Consider the following 20131-nt stretch of genomic DNA (forward strand, 5'->3'; position numbering starts at 1 on the left):
ACACCTGCAGTACCCACTTCAAATGAGGTAGTGCCCATGAAAGCATTTTCAAAGGGGCCTGCACTATGCAGGAGTAAGTCACTAGTGTTGTTAAGTTATGAGTAGCAATTTCACAACCCACTGAGAGGTGTCATCATCCTCTCCTTGGACAATTCGCCAACATCATCAAGGTTAGTAAGTGCCGCCCGGCCACGTGGCTCAGCAGTTGAGCATTGACCTAGGATCCAGGAGATCGAGGTTTGATCCCCGGTCAGGGCACATGCCCAGGTTGCGGGCTCAATCCCCAGTAGGGGGCGTGCAGGAGGCAGCCGATCCATGACTCTCTCATCATTGGTGTTTCTATCTCTCTCCTCTCTCTTCCTCTCTCTGAAATCAATAGATATATTTAAAAAAAAAAAAAAAAAAAAAGATTATTAAGTGCTAAATTGTATATAAGGCTGTGTTACATTTTTATTCTGGAGAGAACTGGATTTCTGTTTTTCCAGGAGCTCTCTATCTAAACCAAAGACACTTATGCCCGATGTAAATAGTCAAATGAATATTGATACACCTGTTCATTTGACAGGCATATATCAATGCACAGCGGCCACAGGACTGCTACATTTATGTGCTGTGTGAGGGGCCGAGGGTGCAGAGATGAGCCAGACAGACATCATCCCTGCCCTCATGGAATTCACAGTCCAGTTGGGGTGGGAAGACAGATGTTTAAAAAAGAAATTATACAAATAACTACATATCTGCATACAATTTGATAAGAAAAATGTCTGAGTCCTAGCTAGTTTGGCTCAGTGGTTAGAGCATCGGACCAAGGACTAAAGTGTCTTGGGTTTGATTCCAGTCAAGAGAACATACCCTGGTTGTGAGTTCAATCCCTGGCCCCAGTCGGGGCACATGCAGGAGGCAGCCAATCAATGTGACTCTCTCACATCAATGTTTCTCTCTCTTTGTCTCTCCCCGTCCCTTCTACTCTCTCTAAAAAAAAACAATGGAAAAAATATCCTTGGGTGAGGGTTAACAACAACAACAGAAAAGTCTGAGGTGCTTTGAGAATCTATAAGGGGCAGACCAGTGTAGGCTGTCAAAGGAGGCCATCCTATGGAAACGACCTTCAAGCTGAGAATAAAGGCTGCAGAGAAGTTAGTCAGGGCTATAACTATGCAGAGATCTTGAGAAAGGAGAAGCCCGTTTGAGTAAGTTCGTGACTGAGGTGTTACCCACAAATGTGTGGGGTGATGGTGCATGTAGAAGACAGGACACAAAGGACACAGGAGACCACATGAAGGAGTTTAACCTTTATCTGAAGTGCCAAGACACATCATTGAAAGATTTCAAGCAAGCAGGAGTGACAAAATTATTTTTTCATATTTAAAAGATCACTCTGAATCAAATAGACTGAAGTAACACAGAGGAAATACTTGGGATTTTTTCCAAAATAGTCCAGGGGTGGCAGGGAGGAGCCGATCAAACAAGGTTAGGCGTGTCAGTAACTTTCAAGGCTGGGCGATGGATATACATACTAACATGTCTTTGAAAATGTCCATATGACATTTTTAAAAATTAACATATGAATCAAAGTGTGTCTATACATAGGTGCCTGTGTATGCATATTTATACATGTATGTATACACATGTAGGCTGTGTAGAAAAAGTGAACTCAGCCTTCATGAATGAAGTGAGATTATTTAACAATACAAATATATACAAAAAGAAAAAGTGATGTGAGCCATGGATCTAGCTACATCTTTTTTTGGTTTACTTTTTAATTTATTATGAAATATTTTAGTAACAATGGCTCCAGCTACATTTTTTTGATTCCCAATAAGAGTCTCAAGGTCCTGGACTGGGAGTCTGTATCACCCTGGTCATTTTTATGCTACAGACAAAATTAGTGGTTTTAGCATACTTATTCTTTAACATCCATGAACAGTCTCCATACCTTCTCAAGAAGTGTCCCTTCAACCCCCAAGTTCACTACCTAAGTGTACCCCAAAGAAGGATTTTTAATAAATAAATGAAACAGAGGAGAGCTCTCTGGTAAACTTGGCCCCAAGGTGCACCCCTCCCTACCCTGTGCAATTCTTTTCTGCTGGGCTGGGTCTGCCTTTCCCACCAGAGAGGCAGGAAAGGACCAAGATCTCCCAGCTAGCCCTTTACATCCGCTCTCACCACTACCTCAGCCTGACAGATCATCCCCACTTGGCTTCCTGAGATTTCCTGATATTTTCTTTGGAACAAAAGGTCAGGACAGTTACTGGAATTGATGTCTGCTGGGTATTTTGCTTGGCCATTTTTTTCCCTTCAAAAGAAAATGCTTTCTGAATTCCTTCCTACCTTTTTAAATGGAAAGTATTATTTCATATCTGTAGAAACTGGGTAACCATTTATAATAAATAACATACCATAGAGTTAATAAAGACCTCAGGGCTTTGTATAGTGTAACAGTGTCAGTGAGTCCTCCGAATTCAGGGTGAGGGATGCTCTTGTCTGCAGAAAGTGGTTGAACAGGATGGGCACCAATGTCTTGCCCAATGTGACTCCTATCCCAATATTACTTCCTACTGTGGCCCTTCCCATCATCACCTTTACCTCCCCCCTCCCCCAGATGGTGGACTTTTCAAGTTCTTTGCGTATGGATGTGCAAACATTTCACATAGATAGAGAGCAGACACTTGCTTTTGAGAACACTTCCTGAGGAACACAGAATCAGCCCAGAACTTCTACTTGAAAAAACTTCTCATTAACCAGTGAGCCTTACAACTAAAAATAACCATAGCATGTACTCAAAAAAGGTCAATTGAAAGACTTTTCCTTGCTTGCCCTTTGTCTCTCATTTCTCATCTTCCCTTTAAACATACATGTTAATGCTCACATGTGCATGTTCTGAAAGCAAATAATTCCCACCCCTACTCTTACAGAATAGATTATAAAAGCTCACAATGCCCACAGAAGTTAACACAGAAAAGGGGGATACACACTTGTGTAAAGAGCAGATATAGGCCTTTCAGATCTCTGACCTTAAAGATGATGTTTTTATGGTTTTTAACTTGGTTTTGGAATAACTACATTTTCTATTGGCTACCATGTTACTGAATTTCCTAAACTGACACTAAATCATCCCAAAGTACTACTAATCATGACAGAAGAAAATATATAGTTTTCTTAGAGCTTCTGTGGTTCAACTGGTTTTGCCAACAGCTAGCTCTGAAAAGACCTGGGGGAATCCTCACAAGTCCACAGAGCTTAGGAAGGCGAAGGCCTCTGAGGTGAGTGTTCCTTTGTGCTAAATCATCTCCTTAAAGATCATGAGGCTCAGTGCTGACTAGGTGAAGTCAACGCCCCTTCCTCTGCACTCACACAAGTGGCCGGGTTAAATAAGTGGTAAAAGGAGTTTGGTGAATTCTCCTGAGTCACCTTTGTCAGTCAGGAGGCATTGTAAACTTAGCATCAGAAGGAGATTATAGAGTACTTTTGTTCCTAAACTTTATAGAAATTAAAGTGTGTGTGTACATGTGTGGGTTTATCTGTCGTCACGCCTATCAGATTTCATCACCTGTGCATTGTCTACAGGAGTCCTGTTTGTCTCTGTGAACAAAGAGAGAACCACAATTCTAGAACCTTTTTGCCACATCTGTCCTACATCTGTCATCAGGCAGTTGATTGGAGCAGTAGTGAGTTAGACCCTCTCTATTTTCTACTCCCCCTCCTGGTACAGATTGGAATGCTCAAGGGAGCAACCAAGGTGGTTGGCCAAGAGGAGGCTGAGGAAGTGGAGGAAACACTGAGACTAGAGTAATGCAGAGGATCCAGCTTCAGACCATGAGAGCTCATTTTTCAAACACTATTTTGGGGAGAATCCAAAAGAAAGTTACTGTAAAATCCTCTTAACAAGAGGGATGGTTTGATATTGGACAAGATGGCAGAGTAGGTAAATGCTGTAGTTACCTCCTCCCATGACCACATCAAATTTACAGCTAAATTATAGAACATACATCACTGAGAACCACATGAAGAGTAGATGAACAGAAGTCCTATAACTAAAAATATCAAGAAGCCACAGAGACTGGTAGGAGGGGCAGAGAGGCAGAATGGGCAGGATCCATACCCACAGTATGGCAGTTAAGAATTGGGGGGATATCTAGGCTGTGGAGGTGCCCCCTGAGGAGCAGGGGTCCTGATGCCACACCAGTCTCCCCAGCCTGGGGCACCAGTGCTGGGAAGAGGAGTCCACATAACATCTGGCTGTAAAAACCAGTGGGGATTGCATTGAGTGAGATGGAGGCTGCTGGAGTCCGAGGCATTCCTCTTGAGGGGCCTATGCATGGACTTTCTCGCTCATAAACTCACTTGTTCTGAGCTCCAGTCCTGGGGCAGCAGATCAAAAAGTGCCAGGGAAATATGGGGAGGAACTGAATTGACTAGTGTCAAGGCGACACTGGAGGGTCAGGGCAGCTCTCTCCCAGGTCGGAAGCCCTGGCAGGCACCATTGTTACTTTGTTGAGCCCTCCTCCCACCCATGCAGCAGGCACAGTTGGGCACCAAATCTCTAATCTCTATTAACCTGGCTGACAAGTTCACTACACTGATTCCTGGAGACCCCAACTCACACACCTGCCCAGGCGATTACCGGTGGCTTTCTACACAAGCAGCATGCCTTGGGCTCATGATGCAGACTTTCTTAAAATCTCTCAAAGTTTCACAAACCCCAAGCAAGCAGTAGCTGGCCTCAATGTGCTTTGTATCTCTTGCTAAATAGCCCCAGGCCTGGCACAAGTGGTTACTATTCTCAACTTGCATTGTAACTCCTATTAAGTGGCCCCAAACCTGTGGCCAGTGTTGGCTTGGAAAGTTAACTTCAGCTAAGTGACCACAAGCCTGGTACAAATGGACTCAGCTCATATTGTGGTACCCACCAAAGGGTCCCAAGCCTGACACTAGTAGTAGCCAGCCTCAATTCACAGCATAGCCTCTCCCAAGCACCTTTAAGCCCAGAACAGTCAGCAACAAACCACATATCACTTTATACCTTCTATAAGGTGGCCCCAAGCCAGGCACAAACAGTGGCTGACCTTGGCCTACACAAGAGACTTTCCTAAGAAGCTCCAGAACCAACATACCTTCCAGCTTCAAACCATACCAGAGTACCATCTAACCAGCTCCACAAATGACACACCTAAAGGGCAGACTCAGCTGGCGCCAGAGCCCTGCTAAAGTGACTCACTCTGAGGGGTCAGCCCCTGCACAACAGCTTACACCTGTAGTCATGGCTATCCCTCACAGCCAGTCAGCCTGAGAGTCAGTCCTTCCCTTTAACATGCAAACAGCAATCAAGGCTCAACTGCAACAGATGGGAACACACAACCCACACAAGGGACACCCAGCTCAGGTAAACTGGGAGACTGCACCACTGAGACTCACAGGACATGTACTACATAAAGCCACTCTTCCAATATGAGGAAATGTAGCAGATCTAATACATAGAAACAAACACAAGGAGTCAGCCAAAGTGAGACAAACATGTCTCAAATGAAAGAACAGGACAAAATTCCAGGAAAAACAAAACAAAAAAACTAAGCTAAATGGAGATAAGCCATCTACCAGATACAGAGTTCAAAATACATGTTATGAGGATGCTCAATGAACTTAAGGGAAGGATAGATGAACTCAGTGAGAACCTCAGGAAAAATAAACTATAAAAAAGAACCAGTCAGAAGTAAATACAATAACTGAAATGAATACATTAGAGGAAATCAACATCAGATTAGATGAAGCAGAGGATTAAATCGGCAATCTGGAAGACAAGGTAGCAGAAAACACCCAATCGGAACAGCAAACAAAAAAAAGGATTTTAAAAATGGATAGTTTTAAGGGACCTCTAGGGCAACATCAAGCATACCAACACTTGCATCATAGGGATACCATAACGAGAAGAGAGAGCAAGAGATTGAAAACCTATTTAAGAAATAACAGGCATTTAAGTCTAGAAAGTCAAGAGAGCCCCAAACAAGATGAACCCAAAGAGGCCCATACCAAGATACATCATAATCAAATACTAAAAGTTAAAGACAGAGAGAAACTTAAAACTAGCAAGAAAAAAGCAGTTACCTACAAGGGAGCTCTCATAAGACTATCAGCTGATTTTTCAACAGAAACTTTGAAGGTCCGAAAGGAGTGGCATGAAATATTCAAAATGATGAAAAGCAAAGGCCTACAACCAAGATTACTCTAGCCAGCAAGGCTATCATTTATAATCAAAGGAGAAATAAAGAGCTTCCCAGACCAAAAAAAAAAAAAAAAGCAAGCTAAAGGAATTCATCACCACTAAACTACTTTTTAAGTAGAAAAGAAAAGATTAAAAATATAAATAAGGAAATATGGGAAAGAAAAAATCACTGACAAAAGCAAACACTTAACAAAAGCAGTGGATCAGCCAACTATAAAGCTAGTACAAAGGTTAAAAGGCAAAAGTAGGGCCTGGCCGGGAGATCATGGTTTGATTCCTGGGCTGGGAGATCATGGTTTGATTCCCGGTCAGGACACATGCCTGGGTTGCGGGCTCGATCCCTGGTCAGGGGCCTGCAGGAGGCAGCCGATCAATGACTCTCTCATCATTGATGTTTCTATCTCTCTCCCTATCCCTTCCTCTCTCTGAAATCAATAAAGATATATTAAAAAAAAAAAAAAAGGCAAAAGTAGGAGGATCATGTATAATCACAACAGTAAATTAAGGGATACGCACAAAAGCATACACAAAAGAAGTAAAAAATGATGACAAAAACAAACAAGGAGAGGGTAAGTAAAAATAGTAGTGATTTTATAATGTGTTCAAACTTAAGCAACCATCAACTTAAAATAGACTGCTATAAACATAGCTTGGTATATATGAGGCACATGGTAACCACAATCTATAAGATTTTATACAAGAAATAGAAATGAATCCAATCACAATGCTACAGAAAGTCATCACCATAGAAGAGAGCAAGAGAATAAGAAAGGAACGGAGAAAAACTACAAAAACAATCAGAAAACAATTAATAAAATGCCAATAACTACATACCAATCAATAATTACTTTAAATGTAAATAGAGTAAATGCTCCAATCAAAAGACAACTTGATAAAGATGTTGTACATATATAAATGGAATATTACTCAGCCATAGAAAAGATTGAAATCTTGCCATTTGTGACAACATGGATAGACCTAGAGGGTATTATGCTAAGTGAAATAAGTCAGACAGAGAAAGACAAATACCATATGATTTCTCTCGTATATGTAACCGGATAAACAAAACAGTAACAAACTCACAGAGAACAAATTGACAGTTGCCAGATGGAAGATGGGTTGGGAGGGTTGGATGCAAAAAGTGAAGGGATTAGGAAGTACAAATTCTCAGTTACAAAATAGTCACAGGGATTGAAAGTACAGCAGAGAGAACATGGTCAATAATACTGGCAGGCAAAAGTACATTTACAGTTGTTTGTATGGAAAATAATACACTAATAATAATACAAAAATAAATTGTTTTGCATACTCACAACTGTAAACCACCTTTTGCCCATCCCTGTATTGTAATACCTATGCATAGCGTCAGATGGATACTTATCAGGATGATCACTTTGTAAGTTGTACACCTAAAACTAATATAATATTGTATGTCAACTGTAATTTTAAAGTAAAAAGTGTACTGTTCTTTTTCTCATTCCAATAGCCGCTCCCTGCCCAAACCAGTCTCAAGCTGACCCCTGTGTGCAGTGAGAATGGCAGGGTGATTGACTGCCGCAGTGTGCAGATTACTAGTTCCAGCCCCGCCTGGTATATTCCACTCGGATGCAGCCTGAACAAGCTAGAACAACACTCCTCCTGGCCCCTCCAATCTTCCATAGCAACACCATTCTGTATAATAAGTTTTCCTTGGGAAGATTACAGTGTATTTCCTTAGAGCTATTTTTAAAAATCCATTATGTATCCTCCCCACCCTCACCCCCAGTCCACCCCCAGTGGTTTCTTGTCAGCTTCATCTTAGGTTGAAATATTTGTCCCTGCCTTCCCCTATGGAAAAGTGACATCAGCGCCAAGTCAAAGCCCTGGAGTCTCTCCGCCCGTGCTGCCCCATCAGCTCACTCATATGCCTACCCCGTATTCCTCTTACCACTGCTCTGGGCTGGGCGGTGCTGCTGGCACAGGTCATTCTCGTGCCTGTGCCTCACCACCGCAGGTGGCATGAAGGGGTGTGAAAGGAGAAGGTTTGATGACTGGTCTTCCTAACTAGGTCAGACTGTGCCAGTGGCAAAAGACAGACATGTGTGGCTGCAACACACACACAGAAGCCTGTGTTTTGTCAACCCCGTGTTGTGCGCCCATGTTGACGTTGGCCGTCACAGCCATGAACCATACTCTATTCTGTGTCCTGAGCTCCTTCTCCGCTCTCCTTCCCCAGGACACTGTAGAGCCGTATAATGCCTTCTTCCCATTTCAGAGTGTCTCCCCGGAATATTGATGGGCCTGCCCTGTGGCACAGTTCCCTTCCCTTCTGGCTTGCTGGCACTAACTGCTAACTCTCTCTGCTCTTTTGTCTGAAACTGAATGAAAGGAGGGTGATTTTGTTTGCCCAACCCCCAAATCCAACTATTAGGTAGAAAATACAGTGTGTTCTCCCTCCTGGAAGACAATCACATTAGACTGATTGCTCTATTTATATAACTAGTTCTTTTCCTCTGAAATCAGACAGATTTTGAAAGAGAAAAAATACTTTTAGCCATTGTTTACATTTTAAAGAGTTTCAAAAGTACATGTGGATCCTGTTCTCTCAAGACGCAGGGTTAGTTTAAACTCTATCCTGTGGAACATCCAGCAACCCCAAACCAAAGCTTCCTCGTGTAGCAAAGCCCATGAGACATGGGAGTGCTGTGCCTGACCCCAGATTTACAAGGAAATTGCTCCTTTGCACCTTTTACCTTGTATTCATTGCCTTCCTTCAGTTGTAAAAGCAGATACAATTGCACGTTAAAACCTAGGTATTATTTATCTTCTTGTTTTAAGATTGTCTTTAGAAATCTGTCCTTTCAGAAGGATTGTTTTCCAGAAACCATTACTACCTCCCCACTGTTGGAGCCTGGGGCTGTGAGAGCAGAATCAGACCTTGTTCTGTCGTTACTGACTGCAAAGTGGGGGAGCAGGGAGAGCCAGATGAGCCTTGGGGTCAAGGCTGACCTCAGATTTCAGTCTCTCAGTCCATGCTCTTGCCTTTGGGTAGAACAGGATGGACCTATAACTGGTTTGACAAGATGCTTACTGATAGGAACATTTATTAAGGGCTTCTTATGTGACAGGCATTTTACATGGAGTATCTCATTTACTTGTCATAGCAACCTTCTGAAATACAGAAAAATCTCCATTTTATAGTTGGGGAGGCCGAGGCCCAGAGAAGTTAAGAGATTTGTACAAGGTCACACAGCTCATCCATGACAGACACAGATACAGATCATGGGACTGCAGCGCCTAACCAGTTAACCTCAGTGCCCTCCCAACCAGAGGGACTCTTCTATTTTTTATATATCTTTCCCTAGTTTACAGTCAGCTTCCCAGGACATTCTTGCATAAACATGCCCTAAATCTCTTGCATTTCACTCTAGCACTTCCCTTGGGAAGACTCAGGGCTCGCTGCTCTCCCCTCTGGTCAGCCCTCTGCAGCCCTGAGAGAACTGGGCAGTTCCCCATTCTCAGGTCAGGTGGGCCACTGAATCTTCTCTGGCCTCTAGTTAAACTCCACTTGAATGAAGGCCGCAGAAGGCAGGGGAATGCAAAATGAGCGCCTGAGTCTTGCTCACTCTCCTGTCCCTGCTCCCAGTCAGCTTAACACTTACATTCGGGGTGGAATCAGATTTTCCACCCAGGCCTCCTCACTCTCCGCAGCTTATAAAGTGCTTTTATTGACCCTAGAAAACATTCTGCCTCCTTCAGTAAATGTGTCCAGAATCTTTCATGAAGTTACTTTATTTTTCTTCTTGGCTGACTTTCTCGCTTGGCCCACAGTCAGGAAGGTCAGCTGAGGTGAGGCACATTTTAAATGCGACCTTAGACACAGACAAATGATTGCTCAAGCATTGTTAGCTTGTTTAGCATTTGGGTCCCCTTCGGGACATAAGCAAATAAAGGAAGTTTTCTGTGAGAGATTCTGCCATTACCCTTCTCAGCAGTGGGGACTCGGTGTTAGGAGAGCCCTGTGCCTAGCCTAGGGCCGTGAGCTCCTAGGTCGCCAATTCTACACACCTCTCCCGCTGTGTCCTGTGAAAGACTTCAGGCCAGGGACTGATGTCACCTGTTCCCTTAACTCCCCATCTCTGCATCTTTAGAGGGGGCTAGCCACAGCGGGGCTGTACCTCCTCCTGGACATGGCCCCGTCCTGGTTTCTGTTTCATGCCATTTGCCCTCTTCTGGCTTCTTCCTGAGCCCCTCCCGCTGCCACCCTGGCTCGCTTCTCACTCTGGGCCAGGGCTCAGAAGCCGTGCAGCAGTGAGCGAAGCCAGCCGGGAGCGGTGCGACATGTGGCCGACCGGCGCTCCTCTCCCCGTCTAAGGAGGCAGCCACTGTTCAACTCCAGGCCATCTTTACCCAGAAGAAATACAGGTCTGGTGCTCCGAATATCCCATTTTCCAAGAGAAATCGGAAAACTTGACTTTTATGTGATGAGACATTTCCTAGTCTCTAAATGTTTGGCAAGTAATTAAAAGTATTTTAAAACACACTACATGGGCCAAACAAAATGTCTGAGGCCTGGGGCAGGTCTCAGCCTTACACTCGCTCCCCTTCTGCACACTCTCGCCTGCCCTCACGGCTTTAGCTCTTGCTCTCACCAGATCCCGCCGTCTCAGCGTCAGCGCTGTCACCCTGGGCTGCATGCAGACTCTCACAGCCGGTCACCTCCGCGGGGAGGTCCGCGCACCTCAGAGGCAAAGCCGAGTTCACCTGCCTCCCAGCTCTGCACACTGGGGGTCTCGAGAAATGTTAGGTGCTTTTGTTCATTCCTCTAACAAAAATACTGCCACCACCGCTCTTCCTCCCGTTACTATTAATACTTCGCACAGTAATCTGCTGCTCCTCCCGTTAGTGCCACCGCTCTGCCAGCTGGCCAGCACGCAAGGGCCCTGTGACCTTGAACTGCCTCCTGACCCCTTCTCCCGGCTCCCGGCTGCCTGGATTGTGTTGTTCCTCTCCCAAAGGCCCTGCCCAACTTGCTCGCAGCTTTTCCTTCCCACCAACCAGTCTTCCAGCTTCTGAACCTTTCCTGTCTTCTCAGCTTTTGTCTCGGCCTCCTCAACTGTTCGCCCGCCACCAACGCCTGACCCCTCCATTCGGGCCTTATTCATCACACTGTGCAAGAGTCACCTCCCAAATCACAGGGCAGCTCTTGTCACTCAGTTCTTCATGCACTTTTCATGCATCCTACTGGCTCCTCAACCACATGTCAGCCGCATCACGCCACGTGCTTCGCCACCAACATACTAGGCGCCCACATGCCTCTGTGCATCATCTGTGCTGTGTTAGGCATGAAGGAGGAAGACAGTTGTCCCTTTGTTCATTCTGTTCTTCTGCCTCATCTCTTGTCCTGTGCCACCTCTTCCATGAGGCCATTACTTGCTTTCCTACCACCAGCGCCCAACGCTATTGGCCCTGTCCGTTTTCAGGGTTCCCCCAGCACCGTGCTCTCTTCTCAGTTCATCCAGCTGTGTTTTATGGGTAAAGTTTGCTTGCCTCTCCCCCCTTCTCTGGATCAGCTCCTTCATCCTCATGTCACCCCCACTGTCCTTGTCACCTGTGTCTACATGAGGCCTAAAGCACTGCCTTGCATACAGTCGACACCTGTCAACCTTTGTAAATCAAACTGAATTAAACTTTAAGTGAGGATGGCTGTGTTTAAGGGATCAAGACAAGATATTAAAAGTCAAAACAGCCCGTCCAGGTGTGGCTCAGCGGTTGAGCGTCGACCTAGGATCCGGGCGACCAGGGTTCGATTCCCAGTCAGGGCACATGCCATGCCCTGGTTGCAGGCTAGGCAGCCGATCAGTGACTCTCTCATCATTGATGTTTCTATCTGTCTCTCTCTCTCTCCTTTCCTCTCTCTGAAATCAATAAAGATACTTTTTTTAAAAAAAAAAGTCAAAACAAAAGTGTTTTGTTATCCAGAAGGATTTATCAGAACCCTAAGGGGAAGTACCAAGCTGGGGAAAGGGTTATTCTGCCCATCTCCGTCTCCAGGGATGCAATTTTTAGAGGAGCAGCCAAGATCTGGTCTCCTTTTCCTCAGGCAATACCTTTCCCCACTGCCCCGTAGAAGCTTGGCTTCGGAGCTGGGGCAGGGGTGAATGGGCAAGGTCTCATGAACACTGGTGTTTCTGCCACCCTGGCATGAGAGCTGTGCGCCATTCCCCTTGCCCAGAAGAACAAGTTGTACCCACACATTCACAAACTGTCCTCTGCTAGCATCACTGGCAGGCCTGGGAATTTCCCACAAGGCATTTGGATCTTTTCTCCTTGTAACCTGAGTTTTCGAAGTACAGTTTTTTGTTTATCAGTTCTTAGAATAGACACTGCTCTTCTATCAGGGATTGTATTCTATTGACTTTCCTAAGGAGAGAATCTACCTGTTTCTTTTGTGTATGTATTTTCCCTTTCCTTTCTGAGTGACTAATATTAATACTCCTCACATCGAGGGAGAGCCCAAGCAGCATGAACCCCTAGCTCTTACGAAACTGAGTTATTTATGAGATAACGTACTTCCTAACTCCTCCCTGCCTATGGCAGGCGCCTGGAAGGCTGCCTGCTCTGATTGACCCTATGGAGCTCCGAAATGTCCTTTCCCTTTCAGGCTCCACTTCCAGTCCAGCTCCACCTGTGGCCTTGCATCCCTGTCACTAGGAGAGAGAACAAGCCATCAAACCCCATCCGTGTCTTCACTTTTTATTGGCTCTCCTTTGAGGCTTTTTCAGCATTTTATGAGACCCATCCTGTGGGATTTGCTGAGGGACTTTCGCCACCACCTCCTTTCTCCATATGATCATTTTCAGCGGAAGCGACACTGGAGGTGTAGCAGCTCTGGACACCTGGCACGGCAATGTGGCCACCTCTAACACCACCTTTTCACATCTGCACCTTTCACGAGATCGCCTTTTTATTGACTCTGGAAATTCCACTCCAGAGCAGTTTCTATGAGCACAGCATTGCTTCTGTCCTGTATTCAAAATTCAAACTTAGAAAGGGGTGCTCAGGGGCTGTCATAAGACGAGAGGTATTATCTGAGGCAATTTTCTTTTTAAAATGGGAAATTAAGTTAGCTTCAGTGTCTTTGAAGTCTAAAATCACATTCTGGCCGTGAAAAGTGAATTATCCTGTGTAGTCCCCAGTCAGGATGTGATTGGAACGCCTTTACTGGCCATTCTGCAAAAGTAGATTTAGCCCAAAACATCTTGATAGGGACACAGCCCCAGGGAAGTTTCCCAGTTGATACAAAGACAAAAGGTTTATGTACTCACACTGCTTGAATCCTTGGCGATGCTTGTTTTAATTTTTGGCTAATATAGCAAGATTCTCAAGTCATTTAACGTTTCAAAATTCAAGGACGGGGGAGAAGGGAGCATCTTGAAGGGAAAAAAAACAACTTTTAATTTAAAACTATGATATCTTTGTTGCATAAAGAAAAGTGGCCAACTTATCCTAGAGCCAGAACACAGAACTTTAAGTTTTTCACCCCTGTGGCTTCTTCACAGAGATCTTCAAAATAACGGCCCTCTCTCCTCTCTCTGTGGTCTTGTCAGGGAGAGGGAATCCCGGCCAGCCAGGCGGGTCTCAGAAAATGGCACAGCTGTTCCCAAAAGTAGCCCCATTCATAAGATGCAGACTGTCTACAACTGCAGAGCTGGAGAAAGGCTCGCTATTTTTACAAAGAGTTTCTTTTCTTTAAAGAGGAAAGAAAAATACATGGTATTTACAGAAGAGAAAATGGACCCTTCAGCTTTATTTTAGTGGCCACGTCTGACATGGAAGTGGGGAGGGCCTCAAATACACAAGCAGTTGCATCTTCAGGGGATGATTCACGGTGGCTATGCTGCCCGGGATGGAAAATTCAGCGAGTTAAGAAAGATCAGCCCGAAAGCTGCACACGGGCTCCTCCGCCAGAGCCGATGCCTACCATCTTGTGACATACTTTCTGTAAATGACTGACCTACTGACTCTCTTTCTTCCCTTCTCTCTCAGTTTATGACCAAGAACCCTACCATGCGCTTGGGCAGCCTGACTCAGGGCGGCGAGCATGCCATCCTGAGACACCCTTTCTTTAAGGAAATAGACTGGGCCCAGCTGAACCATCGCCAACTAGAACCACCCTTCAGACCCAGAATCGTAAGTGTCCAAGACCACCATAGTAGACTTGCCTCTTTCTTAAGTGTCACGGTGTTCCACCAAAGTCACTGAGCAACTGGATGGTCCCCTGTGGAATAACCATACCTGAAGTGCAGCCTGACACTTGGCAGGGCAGCCTTGCCCCTGAGTCGGTACCTCTCCGCATGCCCAGGTTGCCTCTCACAACATTTTCACCTCTTACTTGCTACTATAGCGCAGAGCTCAGGCCAGAACAGGACAAGTCTGTTTCGACTGGAGAAACACCAGGAGCACCAGAGATACCTCCCCAAGCTGCGTGGGGCTGCCTTCCTGAGGGTGGGCCGGCTCTTGGTCTGAGAAGTAAGCTCTTTCTTAGCTGTGGGTCCAGAGATCCACAGTGGGAAGGCAGAGATGTGGATCAAGAGTTAGGGGGACCAGGGATGCTCCAAAGGCAGAGAACAAAGTATCATTGACTCAGATAAGAGAAGTGGGAGGTCTAACAGTAGTGGACGTGATCTTTTCAGCATAGTTTATAAAGATGAAAAATATCAACATTTCCAAACACAAAATTAGGTTAATCTGTAATAGCTCCCTAGGTTGGACACCAGGCACCCAAAAGGAAAGCCACTGCTTTTAATGGGTACCCACCTGCCAGCTCCTTGGGATAAGGGAGAGTTTTGCCAGCTGGGCATAATGAATCTCACAGGCGAGTACAGTAAGGGGCAGTTGTTCCCTAAACTCAGCATTTCCAAGAAGTCTTTTGAGAAAATCTCTTCAGGCACATAGACCTGTGTACAAACAAGAAGTGGGGCAAGTGTGAACTTGACAAATATGAGCTTGTGTGCCTCTCGGTGCGGCCTGTTGAGAAGTGGCACCTCAGCGAAATGGAGAGTAAAGGGTGAGTGAGTCGGCTGGTTCAAGTGACCAAATTAATTCCTTAGCCTCCCAGCCTACCACTGGCCTTATCCAGCAGGATTTTCATGGGATTAGTGAATTGGTGGTTACCAAATGCCATAATAATACACAATGCAGTAGATTCACTATAAAATGCTGTTTAATCATAATTGTTATAACTGTAAATAATGCTCCAGTGTGAGTGGCAGAGCAGCTCTCTGAACTCACCAGGCTAAGACTTATGGAAGACCAGTTAGTCTCGAGTGCATAATGTGACCCTTGTTTCCTTGTTGACAGAAATCCCGAGAAGATGTCAGTAATTTTGACCCTGACTTCATAAAAGAAGAGCCTGTTTTAACTCCAATTGATGAGGGACATCTTCCTATGATTAACCAGGATGAGTTTAGAAACTTTTCCTTTGTGTCTCCAGAATTGCAACTGTAGCCTGATGGAATGAGAGAGGTGGATCACAAGGGGATACAGATTTTTCCAGGAATTTCCTTGGTGGGGACTCCCCAGCATCAGCCTTAGAACGGGAACGTTCACGTCAGGGAGCAGGTGGTGAACGCTGAAGGACGGAACGTCAAGAGAGCAACTATTCCAAGTCCTGAGGGAGCCACAGCACTGGAGACAGTTATAGCAAAGTGAGAGTTCATGAAGAAATACACTGTTCAGCCTGTGAGTTTCCATGGCTGTTTCAGGCTTGGGATATTAAGAGGAACCAAAAGGAGAGAAGGTGTGAAGAATAAACTGGATCCTAGAAAATACTCTGAGCCAAACAGGGACAAATCAAGACTTTGTGTGGACCTGTCTGTGCTCTTCTTTAAGCTGGTGAGCCCCCAACGCTGGCAGCTGCGAGAAGTCTCTACACGCTCATGAACAATCTCCAGATAAGGAAATGGATGGCTTTCCAAATCGGATGATTTGCTCCAAAAAACAAAAAATGGTATGCAAAAAATTCATAACCTAAAGCTCCACCTTGAAAACATGTTGGGCACCAAGACAACATTCCAACTGATCCTCTTATCTTTGCCTTGGTATTTACTGAGCGCCGCTGAGACGGTGCCAGAGTATCGAGCGCCCACTGGGCTCCGGTGAAGATCTGCGCTCACCGAGCTTTCATTCTGCAGCCCATTCATTTACCCGAACGGTGTTTGCGTCCGTGAGATGCCTCGCCACGTTGCATATGTCCTACTTCTTTGTCTGTACCTAACTCTATTTTCACACAAGGCTCACTGCCACAACAGCAACTTCTCCACACAATCAGCAGATGAACTAGAGGTGCTGGCTGCCTGCTGACTGGTGGAATCTCACTGTGGGGCAACGTGTCATTACTGCTCTGGACTCCTCACTGAAGAACCGCATGCCACTCACGTCAATGACCGGACTTATGGCTTATACGTTAGCAGTTTATTTAAGTTATATTTTAAGAGATGGAGATGTTTGTTTGGTATGCATTCTAATAATTAGAAATGGCTCTTGTAAATGGGACATTTATCAAAGAAGGACCTTATGATATATACTCATATACTGTATGCAGTTGGAGAATTTTATCTGTCTGGAAATAAATGCATTTTGTAGCAAAAAGAAATAATTTGTTTTGTCTAGAAGGATTTGTCCCATCTCCTCTAGGAGAGTAGATATCCAATGAAAATAATAACTCTGAGCAGAATGGATAGAACTCTTAAAGCAAATTCCTGAGAAGAAAGGTTGACATAACCTTCTGTGTATCCTTTTAACAGGGGTGGGGAACGTCCGGCCTGCAGGCCCTATTCAGCCCTCAGAATCATTTGGTCTGGCCCTGCCAAGGCAACCATAGGTGGGACTCAAAATTCAATAAATCTAGGAGCTTTTTTCATAGCTAATTTTTAAGTTGATAATTTTGTATGGCCTGTGAACTATGTTATAAATATCCAAATGGCACTTGGCAGAAAAAAGGTTCTCTACCCCTGTAATGAACATGGCCTGTCCCATACTGACCAAGATTTCTGTTCTGAATCTCTGTAATGACTGCTAAGCACTGCTGCAACAGACTAACCACTGAATTCTCAGTAGCTAGATATAATATTTATTTCTCATTCACATAAAGTATAGTGCAAGTTCAGCAGCCCTCTTCCCTCTTTAACTATGCCATCTGGAGAAATGTAGCTTCCAAGGTTGCCGTGGCAAAGAAGAGAGGGGATGGAGGAGGCCCTTGCTGCCTAACTACCTCTCTGAGAGGGGACATTCATCACCTTGCTCACATTTGATTGGCCAGAACATGGCCTCCCTCTAACTACAAAAAGGATGGGCAATGACAGAGCAGCGAGGGCTGTCTGGCCAGTAGTAACAGTCTCTGATGGGGGGTCTCTTTTATTATTATTATTATTGACTATATTGCCTATGCAGTACTGTATTTTTTTATTGATTTAAGAGAGAAAAGCACACACATAGGTTTGTTATTCCACTTACTTATGCATTCATCGATTGATTCTTGTATGTGCCCTGACCAGGGATCAAACCCACAATCTTGGCATATGGGAATGACATGCTAACCAGCTGGGCTACCTGGCCAGGGCCCTTGGGGTTCTTTTTTTTCATTCCAAGGTGAAAAGTATACTTTTGAATGAGTAAAGTAGCTAGAGCCTCCCTTTTACTTTTATTTAACACTTAGCCATTCCTAGGCACTCTCACCTACGTGGTCTCACAAGATCTTCATAATATCCCTGGGAGTTAAGGCAGGTCTTTCTACCACTACTTCCAGTGTGAACACTGTGGCACATTTTATAAATGAGAAGAAAAGAGAGGCTCAGAAGAGTTGAGCTATTGGTTGCCCAAAGGTTTCAGACTTGGTGAGGAGTGAATCCAGTCTAGAGTCTAAATCTTTACAATACTAACCCAACAGACTTCTGGAAAGGGAGGGATCGTTCTGACCTTGGAACTTTTTGGCCTTCATAGTTACTTTACAATTCAGGGTCTTCACTGCTCTGTGGGACTGATTAACTTGCTATGGTTTATCCCACACTGGTAAAGACCATGAAGAATAAACCTTGCCTCCAGTGTGTGTTTACAAAATCTATTATCACGGCCCTGAAAGGGACCCACATTCCTCTCTGATGAGTCTGTAATCACTCAGCAGCTTCCCTCTTTACAATCTATTCTTGAGCCAGCTGCATACGTCACTTTGGGTTAAGTCCATTCTTTTAGGATAATCCCAGACCTATCAGACAGGTTATCGACAGCCAGTCGTCTTGCAGTGATAGGATTTCCATTGCCGCTTCGTCATTCTTCTTTGTGAGGAGGGGAGAGGTACAGGATATTTACTAAAACTCAGAGTCTTCCTCCAGGGTCAGAGCTCGGCTTCCCGTCTTTCGTCGGTCATCCTAAACCTCGCTTCCCTTCTGAGTGTCACAAGGCCGGCAGGCGGCCTGCACTCCTGGGCAGGCTGGCCACGCGCCATTCGATCAGCAGGTGCTGAGTCTGCTGCTGCTGGAACTGCTGTGTCCCCTGAGTTCAGATGGCAGCGAGAGGTCAGGCCGAGGTCACACCTACCCTCCCCTTCCTCTTGGATAAGGGATATTTAGAGACCTCGGGTCTTGCCCTCCTGCCGTCCTCCCCAGCTAGTCCTCGTACCCACCCCCATCGTCCCTACCCCCCAAGTTATTCCACACTGCACTGGGCGTGCAGGCTTCAGTGTTTGAAAGGGGAATAACGACAATGCACTTCCTCTGAGAGCGTCAGCTTTCAACTGCAAAAGATGTTTTCACTTAATAATGACTAACATTTAGTGCACGTTTATTATCTGTTCCAAATCCTTTCAGTGCGCTTACTCTTTCAGGACCCCAAGAGGTGGGTACTCTCGTCTTCATTGTACAGATGGGGAAACTGAGGTACAGCAAGATTAAGCAACTGTCCAAAGTCACACAACTAAAGCAGTTCCTAATTTTATAGCCCAAGTTGGTGAGGTTCTTTCATTAAGGCCAATTCTACTTTTCCCCACTTTTGTGGGGTTTTAAGAATTAAAAAGAGTGTAAAACTGGGATTGGTAGGAGCACTAATAAACTGCCAACTGGGCAAGACAGTACTAGTCATCTTGACTGTAGGGCCATTTATCAGCAGTGAGATTATAGAATTTGCATGTCAAAGGCCTGGCACTAACCCCCTGAAAGGAGCTGGGGCACACCAGAGTGATGCAATTGGGGCTTGGGCCTCCCCAAAGAAGAGGAAATAATCTGGGTCGTACTGTATCCTGTCAATCCCCTCTGAACCCCTGGGGTCACCTCTGAGCCTTACTGGGGTTTCCAGACCTTTCCTCTCCCTTCCGGGGAGCAAGCCTCTTCGTGGCTTAGTAACTCCTCACCACCCACCCCACTGGCTCCTGGGACATCACAGGAAGAAGGCATGTAGCCCGGGCCTAACTGGGCAGCTGCCCACAGATAGAGAGCTGATGGAACTTGGTAGCAAAGAGCAACAATAAAACACCCCATTTACCATTTATTGATCTTAATTGGGTGCAGGTTGTCTTAAAAATACTCCAGCCACAAATTTGGCCTTGACCATATCACGGGCCAAGGCTGTAAAGCGTCATGTTTTTTATCTCCAGGTTTGGTCACCCTGATTGCTTAATCTGGCTGTGCTGACTTGAAAAGGACTAGACAGTCCACTGACTGCCCCTGCCTCAAGAGTCACACTGGGTCCTATCACATCTCATTTTACATCATGTGAGGATAAGACTCAGATACAGCCTGAGACATTTGCAGGGGAATGAGCCCTGTGGTCATAAGTTTTTCTGAACAGAATGAGCCAGGGTGCGGCTATAAATGGGGCTCAGTAGTCTCCCCTCATTCCTGTGTTGAAACAGGACCAAAGCTCGGAGTGCCACCCTCA

At 45.2% G+C, this 20131-nt stretch overlaps 1 protein-coding gene across 1 annotated transcript in view; it reads left to right on the forward strand.

Annotated features, from left to right (window-relative positions):
- The window catches only part of PRKCH (protein kinase C eta), a 199801-nt gene extending 182954 nt beyond the window's left edge, over nt 1-16847 (forward strand). The window contains exons 13-14 of the mRNA XM_081161696.1: nt 14249-14392; nt 15563-16847. Coding sequence (XP_081017822.1) covers nt 14249-14392; nt 15563-15709 — 291 coding nt within the window. The 3' untranslated portion in view covers nt 15710-16847. The remainder of the gene's footprint in view (nt 1-14248; nt 14393-15562) is intronic.
- The last annotated feature ends 3284 nt before the right edge of the window (nt 16848-20131 follow it).

This window comes from Miniopterus schreibersii (genome assembly GCF_964146895.1).
Source record: "Miniopterus schreibersii genome assembly, chromosome: 1".
NCBI lineage: Eukaryota > Metazoa > Chordata > Mammalia > Chiroptera > Miniopteridae > Miniopterus > Miniopterus schreibersii.